Here is a 16,113-nt window from a genome sequence, read left to right on the forward strand (position 1 = left end):
ATATTTAAAAATTAATGATACAATATGTTGATATCTTGCATGCCACTAATTTCCCGTCTGGCTATTCATCCCATTCACCTCTGCATCCGGTCGTCCGCCGACTCCACATTCATTCCATGTTCACGGAAGAAGAGTTCCTGCGGCTGGGGAAGAAGAGATGCAGAGGTGCAGAGGCGGTGCCGCAATGTAGAGGACGGCTTGGTCGCCGGTGAGGTGCAACTGAGGGTTAGGGATTCGAGAGCATACATGAATCGAGAGTTGAGAAGAGGGGATGGGGAATTGAGAGTCGGACCACGGGTTGAACTAAGAGAAGAATCAGGGAGCAAATCGCGAAAAGATTTATATGGAAAACCCTCCCGCATCGTCCCCACTGCTACTTAACGTACCACGTGGCCGTTTTAACACCGAAAACCGTCATCTGGACTGCCGGTGCACTGGTTTGTGAAGTTTAGGGATAACGTTAAAAGGTTTAACCGTTTGTGAAATAACGTGACCCCGCTCGCCAACTTATGGAATGCCAGTGCAATTGCCTCATTTAAGTTTTAATGATACAATATGTATACCAATGGACTGCTAAAGAATAACAAAGCGACACGATGTGGCATATTGATCAATATGCATCGTCTCACATGTGTGTGTTTCTGTACATTGTCGTAAGAAACAACCATGCCTTTTAAGGCTCCCCAATCACAGACGAATTGAAGCAATTGTGCGTGATATACATAATGCTGCAAAAATAAACTATGTGCCCAAGATGCAACCATTTCCGATGGTGAAATAAGCGCACACGATATTTGGTAAATCCCAATGTGTAGGATATGTGATGAATACCTTATTGAGATTCCTCATACTTGGCCTTACCAATACAAAAGATCTCAATCTTGTGAAAATTATCTTAAGGCCAGGCAATTGTTTGAAGATGAATTAAATTGGCTTCATGTTAACAACTTTTTCTAAGTCGTGTTCTATAAAGATAATCATATCATCATCATACTGAAGAATATAGACAGTTCCCTCTACCAAATGAGGGATAAGAACCCCCAACTTGACCAACCTCCTTTGCCAAAGCAATCAATATAACCGACATATCAGCAAAAATGTTGAAAAGTAGAAGAGATAAGGGATCGCTACCTTTCGCCCAAATACTTTTCTAGTTTGGAAATAGTAGCCAATGCCATCTTTAACCTTAGTTCCCCACCCTACCCCACTTGCACAAAATGAGATATTCACTCACACGCCTTGTGGGCAAAACCTTTTATCCGAAGAGCTTATTGCGAAAAAGGTCATTTAACCTTGTCATAAGCTTTCTCATATCAATTTTAAATTAAGGTCTAGTACACTTTACTATATCTTCATTCTGGTATCTGCTACCGCTAGTGATTGAAATAAGAGACATGGAGAGTAAGTTGTTCACATAACTCAGGCCAGACTACGAGGTCTTTGGACGGTCGTGATATACACCCTCCGTTTCAAAATTTAAGAATTACAGTTTTCATTGCTTCTAAAAATAATTAAAGTTTGATCAAACTTATAGCAAACGATATAACATTTACTATATCAAATCTATACACTACGAAAACATATTACATGATCTAGTATTCATTGTTCGGCAATGTTACACTCATATTTTCTTCTGCTATAAAACTTATTTGGTACGACTTTACAACCGAAATATGGAGGGAACAAGAAAGAACTAATCCCAGGATTGCCCAGGAAAGGAGGTGATTTCATTCGACAATTTCTTTTGGCACATAAAAGAACTTTCCATTAACATTCTCACACAAGCAAAACGTTGGAGACAAGAACCTGTGCAGAGTCAGGAAAACCCTCAAGGAGAAAAATACACCATTATTCATGGAACTAGGTGCGACTGACAATTTAGTCCTCGAACTAAAGAAAATGCACATCGGAGCCAATAAACTTGTAAACACGGTGCAATACAGTACTATATAGAATTTTTATACGTGTTCTGACAGTGACACGTATCTGATTAGTGGGTCCCACAATTAATAGTAAATCCTCGAGTCTATTTTGCAATCAGCCCCTCCAGCACCTGAAATCCCTAAAATCCCCAATCTCCAAATCCCTAAATTCTTTTCTCTCATGGCCTCAAAGCACTCCTTGTCCCTGTGCCGGAGCTCCGGCGCGTGCACCTGCGCCCATGACGCCTCTACACGGCATGCCCATTTCCGGTCATACCGGAGCTTAACGTCCGCCGAAAGCGATGTTTAAAATTTCACTGAACATATAAAGGTATACTAGATATGTAAAAATAAAGTGGTATGCCTGCTAGAGAAAACGAACAGGTGAACAACTATATATGTGCGTTCCGAGAGAGGCCAGAGTTGTTTGAGCCGAGTCAATGGGTCAGTGATCAAGGGGATTGACCACATGACCAAGGAACATCACCGTGCTAGACCTCTCCTCAATGGTGAATAAGAACGGCCGATCCGCCACGAAATCCACCCGACGTCGTGGTGCAGGTGCAATGCGAGCGCTACTCCCATCCAAGAGTATGGCAGTGGCGGCCACGGCCATGGTGCCCAGCTCGTTGACCTCAATGGTGGCCTTATGGTACACCCCAGTGATGCAGAGCTCATCGTCACTGCTTAACATGCCCGAGAAGTCGCCGCCATCGAAAGGCTTGGTTAGTCCGAGCTTACGCATGTCCGATGATGCCTCAAACTCGAACGTGAACTTGAACTTGGGGACCATGAACTGCCCCACTGGAACCTTCGCCACTGGTGTGTGGTTCTTGATGAACTGCCCCACTGGAACCTTCGCCACTGGTGTGTGGTTCTTGATGAACCCCGGGGTCGAGACGGCCTGCCAGTACAAATCACTGAGCTCCAAAATGTTTGTGCTGTTGTTGTCAGGGAGAAGCAACAGCATGTAGAATGCTGCAGCTAGCCGTCGCACGCCATCGCCATTATGCTCTCGTAGGGAAGTTTGAGGGCCTTGAATCCTGGGTGGACGGCGATGTGCTTGTCGTCCCCGTCTGAGGACGTCAGGAACGGCACGTGCACGGTGGTGCCGTCCAGGGTGTGAAAGGGCGCGTGGAAGGTCGCCTACAAGTCGAACGGCTGCTCGGACCACGTCCCTTTGAAGTAGAGGGCCTGGAGCTAGGACATCATCGATGAGATTGTTCGTCGCGTCCCTCACGAAAGCGTTCACCCGCCGCCTCGCCTGCTCGGTGTCCGTGACGAAGTCCACGGATTCCGCCACTGCGGCGTACCGTGACGCGCCGATGGCCATGAACTCCGGCCTGAGCGCACGCCTCCGGTCGACCCAGACGCCACAGGCGAAGGACGTCTGCTTCATGCCGTTGAGCTCGCGGACCAGCTCCGTCTCGGGGGCGCCGTGCAGCGCTTCTAGCGACGGCGAACCGAGGAACTCCAGGAGCTGCCGCCGCGTGTCGCCCTTAGCGCCGGCGGCCACAAGCGCCAGCGCCGCGTGGATGGAGAGCGGCGAGACGATGAAGTTCCGCCCGGTACTACCCGCCGCCGCCTCCCTCGCGAGAGCAAGGCACCCGGCGTGGCCAGAAGGCGGCACCTTACGGCGGATGATGAGGATCTCGTCGGGCTCTCGACGCGGGGTAGGAAGTGGATGGCGGCGGTTGCCATGGCCGGAGTACCTCTGGGCCGCGAAGCACAATACGGCGGCGAGCAGGGCGCAAGAGAGCACGCGGTTCCGAAAGGTCGACATCCTTGGCTTCACGAGAGGGGAGGATGGCGGCGCGGGGTCGGAGGAAGCCGGAATCGACGCAGGACGGCGCCTTCCGGGACTCCGCCGGATGGGTTGGAGCTGATCTGGGAGAGAAGGAGGCGGCGGCGGGGATCTAGGGGCGCGGTGGCGGCGAATTTGGGGCCGACTGTCTACGCGAGCTCATTGGGATGGCGGAGACAGACTTGAGTCCACGCGCTTGACAGGTCGTTTCTTTGATCTGGGCCGGGAAATTAGGCCCAAAATGCCTAGTGCTGTCCACTCTGGTTGGAAATTGGTCGATTGGCTTGCGATACTTTGATCTGGCGTCCCACCCGTTTTGGAGTACATTTGAACGAATTGCTACATTACACGTTTTCCAATTGTGTACATGTTGAGCGAATCACTCGGTAAGCTTGCTTTGGCAAGGAGTAGCTGCAAGAGCTTTGCAGAATCTTTTCCTATCATCGCTTGAGCGTACCATATGAAAACCAATTTCTTCATTTATTATTATTTGCTCGTGGGCTGGTAAGGTCCTTTTAAATGGACTAGTTTAGTGTTTTCCTTTTCTTTTTCTTTCGCTTGGACCTGTTCCCATAGTACGTAGCCCAGTAAGGTTAACTCCTTCCGTCCGGGTTTACTATGCCAACATTTGAACAAAAATTACATTGTAATATAAGATTATTTTGGCGCAAAAAAGATATCGCTGGATTCATATTGGAAAACTCTTTCTAATGGTATAATTTTTATATGCATATATTAGATATTATTTGTACAATTGTTGGTCAAAGTTTCACATAAAATTTAATACGGTTCTTATAATTTATAAAAACGGACGGTGGGAGTAGCTGATGGCGAAATCGATCGAGTCGGTGGCACTAGTACACTTTACTCTGGCGAGCGTTCCTTGATATGCCACAGTCATGAAAGGAAAGGATGCAATCGTTGCGAAAGTCTTTTTTGCCGGTGCCGGTACCTCGGGGCACCGGATCGCCCGCTCATCCCGCGCCATGATTCTTGTTCGCCGACACACTTTCCTATGTTTTCCTGGCATTAAATGGTTGTGCGGATCTCGGCGTGCGAATGAACGGCGGGTAAATTTGCCTCTCTCTCTCTGCAATTGTTTCCTTGATTTGCCGCAGTCAAGGAACTACTGTTTTGTGTGTCAGTAAAGGATTGTTAAACTGTCACGACTCACGACTTTGCTTTTGCTGAATTGTATGAAGAAACTGCAGGGGCAGCAGGTTTTGGTCCCATAGAACCACTTTGACCGAGACGGCAATGTTGTTTCCTTTTCTATGAAATAGAAAATAAGGTCCTTCGGTTCGAAGAAAAGGTACTTCCTCCGACCCTATTACTTGTCTCAAATTTATTCAATATGAATGTATTTATGTTTAAAAAGTATCTAGATACATGTAGTATTTCGACAAGTAATTCCGACTGGAGGAAGCATTGATATTTAGCAGCTGCAAAGGACTTGTCATGGTCGCGAGCCGCGAGGAGAGCATGTTGCATACAGCACATGTAGTCATGTAGCCGGCGATCCGATCGAAGGCACCGGAGTTTACGTACGTACGTCTAGCCGTTGTGTGCCCGCTGTAGCAAGAAATCTTGAAACGATGCATCCCTTGGGTCGCAACGCACCCATCTTCATGGGATGCTGAGCTTCAGCATGTAGGATTTGGACAATGAGCTTCTGGTGGCTCCGAGCAACCTCAGCTCGCCAAGCTGGCCCCGGAAGCTCGAGCAAGCTATAAAGGCGATCGGGCCGTTCGCATAACGGGCTGATGAGCCCAAGCCAAGGCTAGTTTGGGCCTCGACTCAGACGTCCATACTGATTCTGAACCGTATCTTCTAGTGATTACATGAATTGTATCTCCTAATGATCAAAACACTGACACGAACTCGTGCTCTATGTCAAATTGTCAATGCGCTTTGAATGATTTCTCTTTCTGTCTCCATCTCGCTCCCCCTCTCCTTTGAACTCTGAGTAGTCGTCAAGCCAAACAAATCAGCACCCGAAACTCAAAGGACGTCCAAATTAGCCTTGCAAACTCAAACTCATGGACAAGAACTAGATAAAGATTGACTTTGCGCAGTATACGGCATGGACTTCGGCGATCAAACAGGAAGGTGGGAAAGTTTATTTTGGAAACAAAATACTTGCGAGTCTAACATACATCATGCAGCGAGAACATAATGCAAGTTGCTTGTAAATGATCTAGCGATTCGTACATATGAATTGCCCATGTGCTACATATCATAGAACATAATGCAAGTTTCGCAAGTTTATCAAGCTTGCTAGAGAAAGAGGTACAACTATATGTGCGTTGGCCAAAATTGTTTGCACCTAGTCAACTATCATAGAACGAAATAAGTAATACTTTAGGATTGTAGGATGTCAGAAAGACAATACCAAAGGCTACAATTCCCCATGTTTTCCTAATTCGAAGTATAGTATAGCTACCAAGCCTACCATGGAATAATAATATGTAACAACAACACGATGGAAGGCATGTCTTAACTCTTTGGTTTAAATCCTCAAACTTGAACGGTAATTGAAAAAATAACACCAATTCCACCTCCAACATAATATTTCCTTTAACCATTCTAAGAACGAAGAGAAGATTAATTCATTTTTTCTTTGCATGGAAATTCAAAAGTATGTAAAAAATAATTGTCAAGCTCGCAAAAGAAAGAGGAACAGCTATAAGTGCGTTCCGAGAGAGGCCAGAGTAATTTGCAATGAGCAATGGGTTAGTGATCCAAAGGATTGACCACATGACCAAGGAACATCACCGCGCTCGACCTCTCCTCAACAATGGCGAATAAGAACGGCCGATCTGCCACGAAATCCACACGAGGCTTTGGTGGGCTTGTATCAAGAGCACTACCAGCCATGGTGATGGCTGTGGTGGCGGCGGCGACGGTGCCCAGCTCGTCCACCTCGACGGTGGCTTTATGGTGCACCGCCGTGATGCCGAGCCCATCCCCACTGCTCACCATGCCTGAGAAGTCGCTGCCTTCGAAAGGCTTGGTCAGTCCAAGCTTATGCATGTCCGACGATGCCTCGAAATCGAACGTGAACTTGAACTTGGGGACCATAAACCGCCCCACCAGAACCTCCACCATCGGACTGTGGTTCTTGATGAACCCTGATGTCGAGACGGCCTGGTCGTAGAGATCACTGAGCTTCAGGTTGGTAGTTTTGTCAGGGAGAAGCAGCAGCATGTAAAATCGCCTGCCATCGCCATCATCGCTCTTGTATGGCAGCCTGAGGGCCTTGAAGCCCTGATAGACGGCAACATGCTTGTCACCCTGGCCTGTCATGAACGGCACGCGCACGACACTGCCGTCTGGGGTGTGGAAGGGCGCGTCGAAGGTCTCCGACGGGTCGAACGGCTGCTTGGACCACGTCTCTTTGAAGTAGAGGGCGTTGGCGAGGACAACCACCGTTGACGAGCTGACGAAGCCGGGACGGAGGACCTCGCTGATGAGATTCTTCGTGGCGTCCTTCACGAACGCGTTCACCAGCTGCCTCTCCTTCTCGGCGTCATTTATGAAGTCCACGGATTCTGCCGTGGCCGAGTATCGCTCCCTGCCGACGGCCATGAACTCCGGCCTGAGCGCCCGCCTCCGGTCGACCCACACGCCTGAGGCGAAGGAGGTCTGCTCTAGCCCGTTGAGCTTGCCGACCAGCTCCGTCGCGGTGGCGCCGTGCAGCGCGTCGAGCGACGGCGAGCCGAGGAACTCCAGGAGCTGCTGCCGCATGTCGCCCCGCGCGCCCGCGGCCACCAAGCCGAGCGCCGCGTGGATGGAGAGCGGCGAGACGACGAAATTCTTCCCAGATCCCGCAGCCGCCCTGCTGCCCGCCTCCCTAGCACGCGGAAGGCACCCGGCCGCCATGTCGGCGATGCCAGGAGACGTCGTCTTCTTACGGATGAGGATCTCCAGGGGCGTTGGACGCGGGGTAGGAATAGGATCGCGGCGGTGGCCGTGGCCGGAGTACCGCTGGGCCGCGAAGCACAAGACGGCGAGCAGGGCCGAAGAGAGAAGCACGCACTTCTAGACGGTAGACATGCTTGTCGTCCCTCTCCTTGGCTTCACGAGAAGGGGCGACGGCGAGGGTTTGGAGGAAGCCGGCATCGATGCAGAAGGGCGCCTCCCGGGAGTCCTTCGGATGGGTTCGAGCGGATCTGCTAGAAAAGGAGGAGGGCTCTGCAGAGGCGCCGCCGCGCCGGAGACTTGGGGGACGGCGGATTTGGGGGCGAGTTCCTGGGGAACGCGGAGACAGACAGACAGACTTGGAGTCGGACGTCCACACGCTTGACTGGTTGTCCTTTGGTCGATTGGGCCGGGAAAATTTGCTTGCGAAATGTTATGGGCCTTAAGGCACTTGGGCCGTTCAGAGCCTAGAGGACTGGGCGACCCGATCCACGCGTGACTGGGAAGGATTGGGTGACTTGTGGGGCGCGTGCTGGCGTTTCCCGGAGGATCTCCATTGACTTCTTCCCACCCTGGCCAGTTGCAACTTTGCAAGGTTATCACAGAGGCTTCACTTCTTTGCTTTAAAAGTTGGCTTGTCATCTATACTTTGACTCGGACAGTGTTCTGAGCAGTTGTTTTCTTGGGAAATTAAAGAGGTTAGTACTAACTGCCATTTATTTGGGGCAAAGGTAGTTCAGAGCCTTCTCACCATTGTCACGAAGTCAAGATCTCTGTTACTTCTCATTGTATACATGCAAATGAAACCAGTGTGTTGGAAACAACTGCCATCTTCAGGAGAGCATAGCAGCTTGTATACATCTTTGTTTTGTTTCCAACAAATGTTGTATAGGTGGCAATGGTAGTCAAAACGAGTTTTTTAGCCAGCCACATGCTTGGTCTTTGCCGTCTCCAAACTTGACCTTGCCGTCGAGCGACTCAAAGACGCCTTTGTCGCCGGTCATGTGGCTTGTGGCCCCAATGTCCGCGTACCAGACGCCGGCAGCGGCGTACACGGGACGACCTTCTCTTCGTTTAGGTACACGGCCGGCACCAGATCATCGCCGACCTCGTCAGTCATGCAGACCTGCGCCATCAGCAACACGGGCTCGTGGTCCTCATCCGATTGCGCCATGTTCACCGGCTCGCCTCTCTTCTCATCTCGGGCTTTCTTGCGACATTCAGCCGCACAGTGGCCTGGGATATTGCAGTACCTGCATCTTCCCTTCTTCTCGCGCAACCACCTCCAGACTTCTCTGAAGTGACGGGAGACTTAGGCCTTCATCGATGACTTGCTGTAACAGCTCAAGAACAACTTTTACATTTAAGTCCTTGTGTGGACCTGTTTGTAATTTATTTAAATGTTGCATGACCATTACATTCGCATCCGTGACATGCCATGTCTATTTAATTGTGTCACCTGAGTTTAAATTTGCATCTCAATTTGTAGTTTGAATTCTTGTGGTTTGAATTTGCTAGAAGATTCAAATATGAATCACACTTCTTTGAGTTTGAATTATTTTCCCTCTATTTTTTTTCAAATTACATTCAAGTGGGTTTTGTTTCAAACTTTAACCCATTTGAATCTTTCCAAATACTAGTACCATATTTGAACTCTCCTACTCCTCAGCTTTTCAAAATGGTATTTGAAATTTGAATCCAAAAGCATTTGCAAAAGAGAAAACAGGAAAAAGGAAAAAGAAATAAAAGAAAAGCCTTACCTTACCTCAGGCCCGAGTCGACCCAACAGCCGCCTCGGCCCAGCCTCGCGCGCGCTCCCTGCAGCCCCGTAGCTCCGCCCCGCAGCGCCGGCCTCAGCCTAGCCGCCCAGCGCGCCGCCCTGCAGTGCGCTTCTCCGCGTCGAAGACGTACTTCGCGAAATGCGCCACCTCTCACAGCGTCTTCCTCCTCACCTTTTTCGTCCTTCCGGCCGGTGAGCCCCCCCCCCCCCTGCGCCACGTCGACGCGACCGCGACAGCCACGCCTCCGCCTCACCTACTTAAGCTGCACCGCACCTCCTCCTACCCGCGCCGCCTCTAGGAAACCCTTGTTAGGGTTTCTTCTCCTTTTTTTTTTGCGCCGCCGTCACCGCTCCTCTCGGGCCGTGGACGCCGTTGCGTCGCGCCACCGTCTCCGGCCGAACGGAGGCAAGCCGACCGCGTCACCCGAACGTGTCGTCGCCTACTTCGTCTACGTGCAAGGAATCGGAACGAGAACGCCGACATCGACGCCCGCAATGACTTCTTCCTCTCCGGCCGCCGCCCGTCTCCGACGCAATTTCGGCGAGCTCATCCGTGCAGTCCTCGTCAGCTTCCTCTCACGTAACCGGGGTGATCTCCTCTTCCTCCCTCTTCTTTCCGCGCTCGATTTGGGCATCGTAGCATCGTAGTCGTGCGCCCACGCCCCGCCGTGCCGCCGGCGAGCTTCTGAGCTCCGCCGCGCCGCCTCCTTGCTGGGAGTTGTGCGGTGACCGTCGTGTCACCTAGTTCATCTTCGTGCGCCGCTTCTGTTTTCCGTGTTAGGAAGCCCTCCGCCGTTAGCTTGGTCGCCGGCATCCATGCTCGCCGTGGCCGCCGCGCGTGCTCCTAAGCCGCCCGCTTGGGTTGAGTTAAGACGGCTTGCGCTGTGGATCTTGTAAGATCCGATTCGCAGCCCGCCTAGTTACCTTGCTCATTCGTTCGCTTCACACCGACCCGACCCAGGTTCGATCCCCCGCGCCCGCGCGGAATAAAACCCCCCTTTTCAGCCTCTGTCCGAGACTGACAGGTGGGCCTGGTCGGTCAGCGAACGCGGGCTCCCATCCACGTCAGCTAGGTCCCGGTCCCGCTTGTCAGTGATCGTGGCTAGCTCCCCTTCGGTGTAAATTGTTTTGCCTGGTTGGTTTTCTTTTATAAAATCCTAGAAAATGCTTTGATCTTGTTTTATTTGTAGAATATTCATTCCAGATCCAAATAATACAAAGTCTATATGTTTTGGAATCAGAAAAATGCAAGGGATTTAACTGTGCAATTAGAATTACATTTTTGAGGTTTCAAATTTCAAATCTGTCCCAGATTTGAAATTCAAACGTATGAACTTGTTTAGTCTCTAGTTTAAAACTGGTAACCTTCTGTAATAAGTGTAAACATCAAAGTTGATCACTGTAACTTGTAGAACATAGCAGCATACTTGGTTAGGCCACTGGTGTAGTTTAAAGCTACTGTTTACCATGTTCTAGTCACCTAATGGTTAACTTTGATGCTAAATGGAATCCTTTCACTTGCATCTTGTTGCATCATGTTGTCACATGCCATCTCATGTTGTATTGTGCATTGCACCTATGAATTGTTACTTATTTGCGTATTGTGTGATTTGGATCTTTACGATAGCGACTCCGACTTACTCCGTCGACGATCCGAGTTCCCACATTTCTTCGGATCCCCTCTCTCGGTGCCCAACGACTGAGAATCCAGGCAAGCAGCCATTCCTTGAACATGTTGATTATACCCAATGCCTCTCTCTCATTCTTGCGTTAAGTTACGTTCTCGGTTATTGTCACGATGCCTCTAGAATTGCATAGCTTTAGTCAGCTCTACTCAACTGCCTGTTGTCTTGTTCCTTATCCTATTACCATGTCACATGTTTGCTATTGCCCTATTTGGTCATTAGAAGTTTGCTTAGCTTGCTGGTCCAGTGTCCTTACTTGGGGTTATACAATTGCTACATCCACATACTACTTTTCTGTAATTAATTGCAATTATTGAACTGTGACCTGTTATTACCTGCACAAGGCAACGATGGGAGGCCGTGCTAACGCATTGGTGTTTTGTTCCATTGGTGCCGACCTAAGGACTGAGTTCTCGTTTTCGCCGACCCAAGAAACTTCGCGCTAACCGCTCATGGGAGAATATATGGGTTCCCCCTCGTCTTAGTACTCGTTTCATAGCTCTTCCAGGGGCCACATAGTTCGGGCGTTCCATTTGGCATATCGCATATACACTGGTGTTATGTTTGGAGATTTGTTGGTACTTTTCATTCATATAGGATTGCGGCACTAGTCTGGAGTGGTCATTCTGCGGACACTGAACCACTACCAGTTGTCCACGCAACTCTTGAGCCCGTGCGACGCTTCGGCCGGGCTCTTGTTTCGGATTAGACTCAGTTGGGTGGTCCCCTGGATTAGTTGTGGGCTTGGAAACGTCATGTCGATCAATCCTGCCGGCACATGCTTTTGCGTGTGTTCCATGCTAGTGGCATCAAGGGTTGGACGAACGTGTATGGGTAAATTGGCACACCCTGCAGGGATAAATCTTTCGGAAAGCCGTGTCCGCGGTCATGGACGACTTGGTTGGTCATTACTTGATCATAGAGAACTCATACCAATTAATTAACTTGCTCTCCTAAACCTGAGTAGTAATTAGCCTTAATCATGGATATGCCTAAAACTGCTTAAGTGTGAGTGCCTTTGGATCATTTCCTCACAAGGGGTTGAGGGGGTGATAAGAGGTTGTGTTTGTTTGGTGTTAGTTGTTAGATTATCCCTCACTTGGTAGACGCTCCTTATCCTCTATCTAGACGATGTCATTAGCGTGTCTCTCCGGTTATATCGCTGCTGCATAACCCACATTTTATCCATCCTTCGAGACTTTTTGCATATCTAGTTTAGATCTCCCGTAAGTCTTGCGAGTACTTTGTACTCAGTTGCTTTGCAACGTTGTTTTCTCCAGAGTTTCCGGAGGAGCAGGTGAGTGGTTACTTCGTGGAGTTTGACGACGACAGCTTCGACGTTCAGCCAGGAGATTCCAGAGCAGGGTTCTGAGAACTTGTGGCGGCTCTCCTTTTCAGTTTCAGCCTCTGTCGTAAACCGGTCCAAGCTGAGCATCGTCTGGAACATAGGAGGGAGTCAAATACAGGCAGTCCAGATTCAATGAGGGGTAGCGAAGACGAACAAACGAGAGGGCTAGAACAGCCCCCTCCACCAATTGTTCATGAGTAGCCCCCCTCACCACTGCTCCTTCGCAAAACCTCTCAATAAATCCACAGGAAGCTCTGGAAACAAGTTATGGTGCACCTCAGTCAAACAGTGGCCGCAGGACTTCAGGCAGACCACAGCTCTTGCAACTCGATCCTGCAGCAGTGCAAGGGCATGACTACTAGATATCACATTTTAGCCGAGGGGGAAATCACCGTCGGCTATTTTCGATCACCGTCGGCAAACAGTTTAACCGACAGTGAACCGTCGGCTATCCCTCGTCTATGCGGCGTTAGCCATTACTGTAATAATCGACGGTTCAGTCGGGTATTGTTTTTACCTACGGTAATTATCCGACGGTTGGCCGCTCGGTCATGTGACTCTGATAGCCGACCGTGTCCCGTCGAATATGTATTGGCCAATGGTTATTTCTCACCGTCAACATGTTTAATAGTCGACGGTATGTGTCCCGTCAATTAGTATAATCGCCGAGGGTACGCACATGCCGTCGGGGATACTTATAGTCTAGTGGAGTCCAGCCCCTTCAGTTTGTAAGATAGCCGACGGTCCGAAGTTCCAGTCGGCCTATCATATATCCAGGAGGTTTTGCATTGTCAGGCATCGGTAACCCCTCGGGATTTCTTTTGACGGGGGGATGTTGAACAATCTAGAAATATACAATTTAAATCCTATATATTGCGATCACAGACGATATAATTAATTTTGTAAGTTTGGCGTTTCAAAACAATCATCTTACAATTGTACACAACACACATGAAAAAAGAAGATATATTTTATTTCACCCAATATGTTTCACCTAATGAGCTGCATAATAAAGATCCATTTAGGAAGTGCTTGGAAGCAAAACAAAATAGTAACTATGATAAACTTCAGAACTTCACTTAATTTCGCTAAGTACTCAATCATCATTGTAGCGGTCATCTTGCTGATTTCCATAGTCCTCATCACCAACATAGCCATAGCACTCATTGCCATACTACTCATCTCCCTCGTCGCCATACAGATCATGCTCATCATAGTCCATATCAAGATCCTTGTCACGTCTGTGGCTGCCTCGAGTATTAGTTTTCAAGCCCTGCGAAATAAAGTATAGTACCGGTGAGAAAGACAAATCACAGTCTGTTGTAGTTGTAATACAAGTGAGGTGCATGCATGATTAAGTCTTGGCACTAGCATGCAGGATCAACTTAGAATCATGGAAAAGGACCAATCAGCTAATACCATAGTACCTAATGTACAAGAGCATCTCCAAGTAATTATCTGATTATTGCTTAAAGAAGTAGACTAGCCAGTTCAGTTTCAACAGGAACAGGAAGCTCCGGAAACAAGTTATGGTGCACCTCAGTCAAACAATGGCTGCAGGACTTCAGGCAGACCACAGCTCTTGCAACTCAATCCTGCAGCAGTTCAAGGGTAACCCTGGTCGCGATTCGACCAGAAGGACGGGGTCTTTGAACCAGATCGTGCTAAAGCATCAAGACGACTTCTTACGCGTTTAGCTTCAACATATGGTTCTGGCATCATATCTGCAAAATATGGCGCGTCCAAATCAGTCGAAATTCAGTTAACTCAACAATTTCAAGCAAAGGACTCAGCCATTACCTCGCAAATCTGAACTCAGCTTCACGATTTCCCCAAGAACGAAATCTTCTCGGCCCGACGCGGCCCGATTCTCCGACTTAAGCAAGGAGATCTCCTCCCGTGCTTGCGCAAGTTGGTATTCAACATCCAAACGGATATGCATAACCACGAGTGCGTCGGAGGAATCCATCTCTCCCCCGAGACCTAAGTGCTAATCAGCAGGACAAATCCCGTGCGCTAGTTAGTGCGTTCGAGTCCGCACTTGGTTATTTATATCCGACTGCGAGGCACTCCCACCGGGAGTAGTTGAAATCCGACTTAAATTCGACTTCCACAAGTCGGAATTCGACTCGGTACTGATTGGCAAGTCATAGCGTTCCATTTCCAAAAAAGAAGGGGAGCAACTTCGCCAAGAAATTCAAGGATATCAAATTACAACCTTGAGTCCGGTCGCCACTATGCACAGTCGAAACCGAACTCGGGGGCTACTCTCACCGGGAGCGCTAACCGCGCACCTGGTAGAATATTCTTTACAATAAAGAAGAACTACATGACTATCTACTACGAGGTATGGTCTCCTCCTCGGCTGCTTCCCATTGCCGGATCATTTGCAGCGCCGCCGCCTGCCCAGCCTCCAGGAATGACTTTATACCTTGGGTGAGACTAGCTGGCAGTGTAGCAACTCACCAGAAACCCAACTCTGGGCGGTTGACTTGCACAAATGCGAGGGCAATCTGGGCACCCTTCACCAGCTGGAGTCGAACCAATTCCTTCATCTTCTCCTCGCCGTGAAACTTCACCATCAGGCTTCCCAGTTTACGAGGCACCTTCTCCCGTGGCCACAAGGCCCGATGAGTTGAAGCTAGCATAACACGGAAGGAGGTGAAGTACCTTTTGACCTGCTTGATCCGCTCGATCAACAGCATCAAGTCGTAGCTCCTCGACTGATCCAGCCAAAAGGGTGAAGGGTCATGCACTCGGCGAGATTGAATGGCAGCATTCACTCTGGCCTTTTCATCATTAGGGTCAAAGCGAACGGCTGCACAGAAGACGGCAAGATTACTTTGCAAACCGACACGAAAGGCAAAGTCTTGCGATCCCATACCTTGGATTTGACCGCTCAGGTTACGAAGCTCTCCAAAGACAAACTCTTCCCGGTTGGTCGCAGCTTTCAGGCTAGAATTGCTACTTTGAGCGTCACCCATCGTGTCACGTTTCAGCTTAGCGAGCCGAGCCTCAACTTCTCGTAACTGCTCTCGGGACAGAGTAGTCCCATCCTGACCCTTTCTGCTAGGATTAGCTGGAGCATCGTTGCAAGAGGCTGCCTGTGCAGCTGGAACCGAGTGACTTGACTGTCTTTTTTCCCCCTGCACGAAAAAGACTCAAGTTACCTCAGCATTTATCCTAAAGAACCCCTTCAGGGGTAGACATAAAGATCTTGGATTTCTTTCCAAAAAAGGCTCAGCTAGAGCAGTTCTTTACAAAGCTAAAAGAATAGAAGAAGAAGATTCACAAAGGAGAAAAAGATTCAAATATATCTAGTGAAAGATCGCCCACCTCTGGGCCGCCGGATGAAGCTAGGTTCATCTCCTCGATTGATCTACGAGGTTGCCGCAATGAGATCTCAGCCAGCTCTTTGCCCTTTCCCATAAGGGCCCCTAGGCTGACCGTGTCACCTGCTCTCGATCGAGTCGATGGAGAGGCTACTCGACAGAGAGTTTCTTCCTCAACGCCATGCGCAATAGCAAGCGTGAAGAATAATTCAGCGTCGGTCATCCACCGATGCTGGCAGTACTCCTCTACCGGGTCTTGACTTGCAGCAAAGAAGTCAATGAGGCCATTCAGCGACTCTGGCACTAACCCATCAGGAGACA

The 16,113-nt window shown here is 49.2% G+C and overlaps 1 protein-coding gene and 1 pseudogene across 1 annotated transcript; both read right to left on the reverse strand.

Moving 5' to 3' along the window:
- Positions 1-2,234: 2,234 nt before the first annotated feature.
- LOC100842581 lies at positions 2,235-3,907 on the reverse strand (annotated as a pseudogene).
- A 2,340-nt stretch (positions 3,908-6,247) lies between these two features.
- LOC100842887 (putative serpin-Z12) lies at positions 6,248-8,502 on the reverse strand. Its single transcript, XM_003576149.3, has one exon. The coding sequence runs from the start codon at positions 7,606-7,608 to the stop codon at positions 6,460-6,462; it is 1,149 nt and encodes a 382-aa protein (XP_003576197.1). The 5' UTR covers positions 7,609-8,502; the 3' UTR covers positions 6,248-6,459.
- Between the last annotated feature and the right edge of the window lie 7,611 nt (positions 8,503-16,113).

This window comes from Brachypodium distachyon, chromosome 4, assembly GCF_000005505.3.
Source record: "Brachypodium distachyon strain Bd21 chromosome 4, Brachypodium_distachyon_v3.0, whole genome shotgun sequence".
In the NCBI taxonomy this organism is placed as follows: Eukaryota; Viridiplantae; Streptophyta; class Magnoliopsida; order Poales; family Poaceae; genus Brachypodium; species Brachypodium distachyon.

Excerpts from the sequence above, each read along its gene's own strand:
- LOC100842887 (XM_003576149.3), bottom strand. The coding sequence starts at position 7,608 with ATGGCGGCCGGGTGCCTTCCGCGTGCTAGGGAGGCGGGCAGCAGGGCG.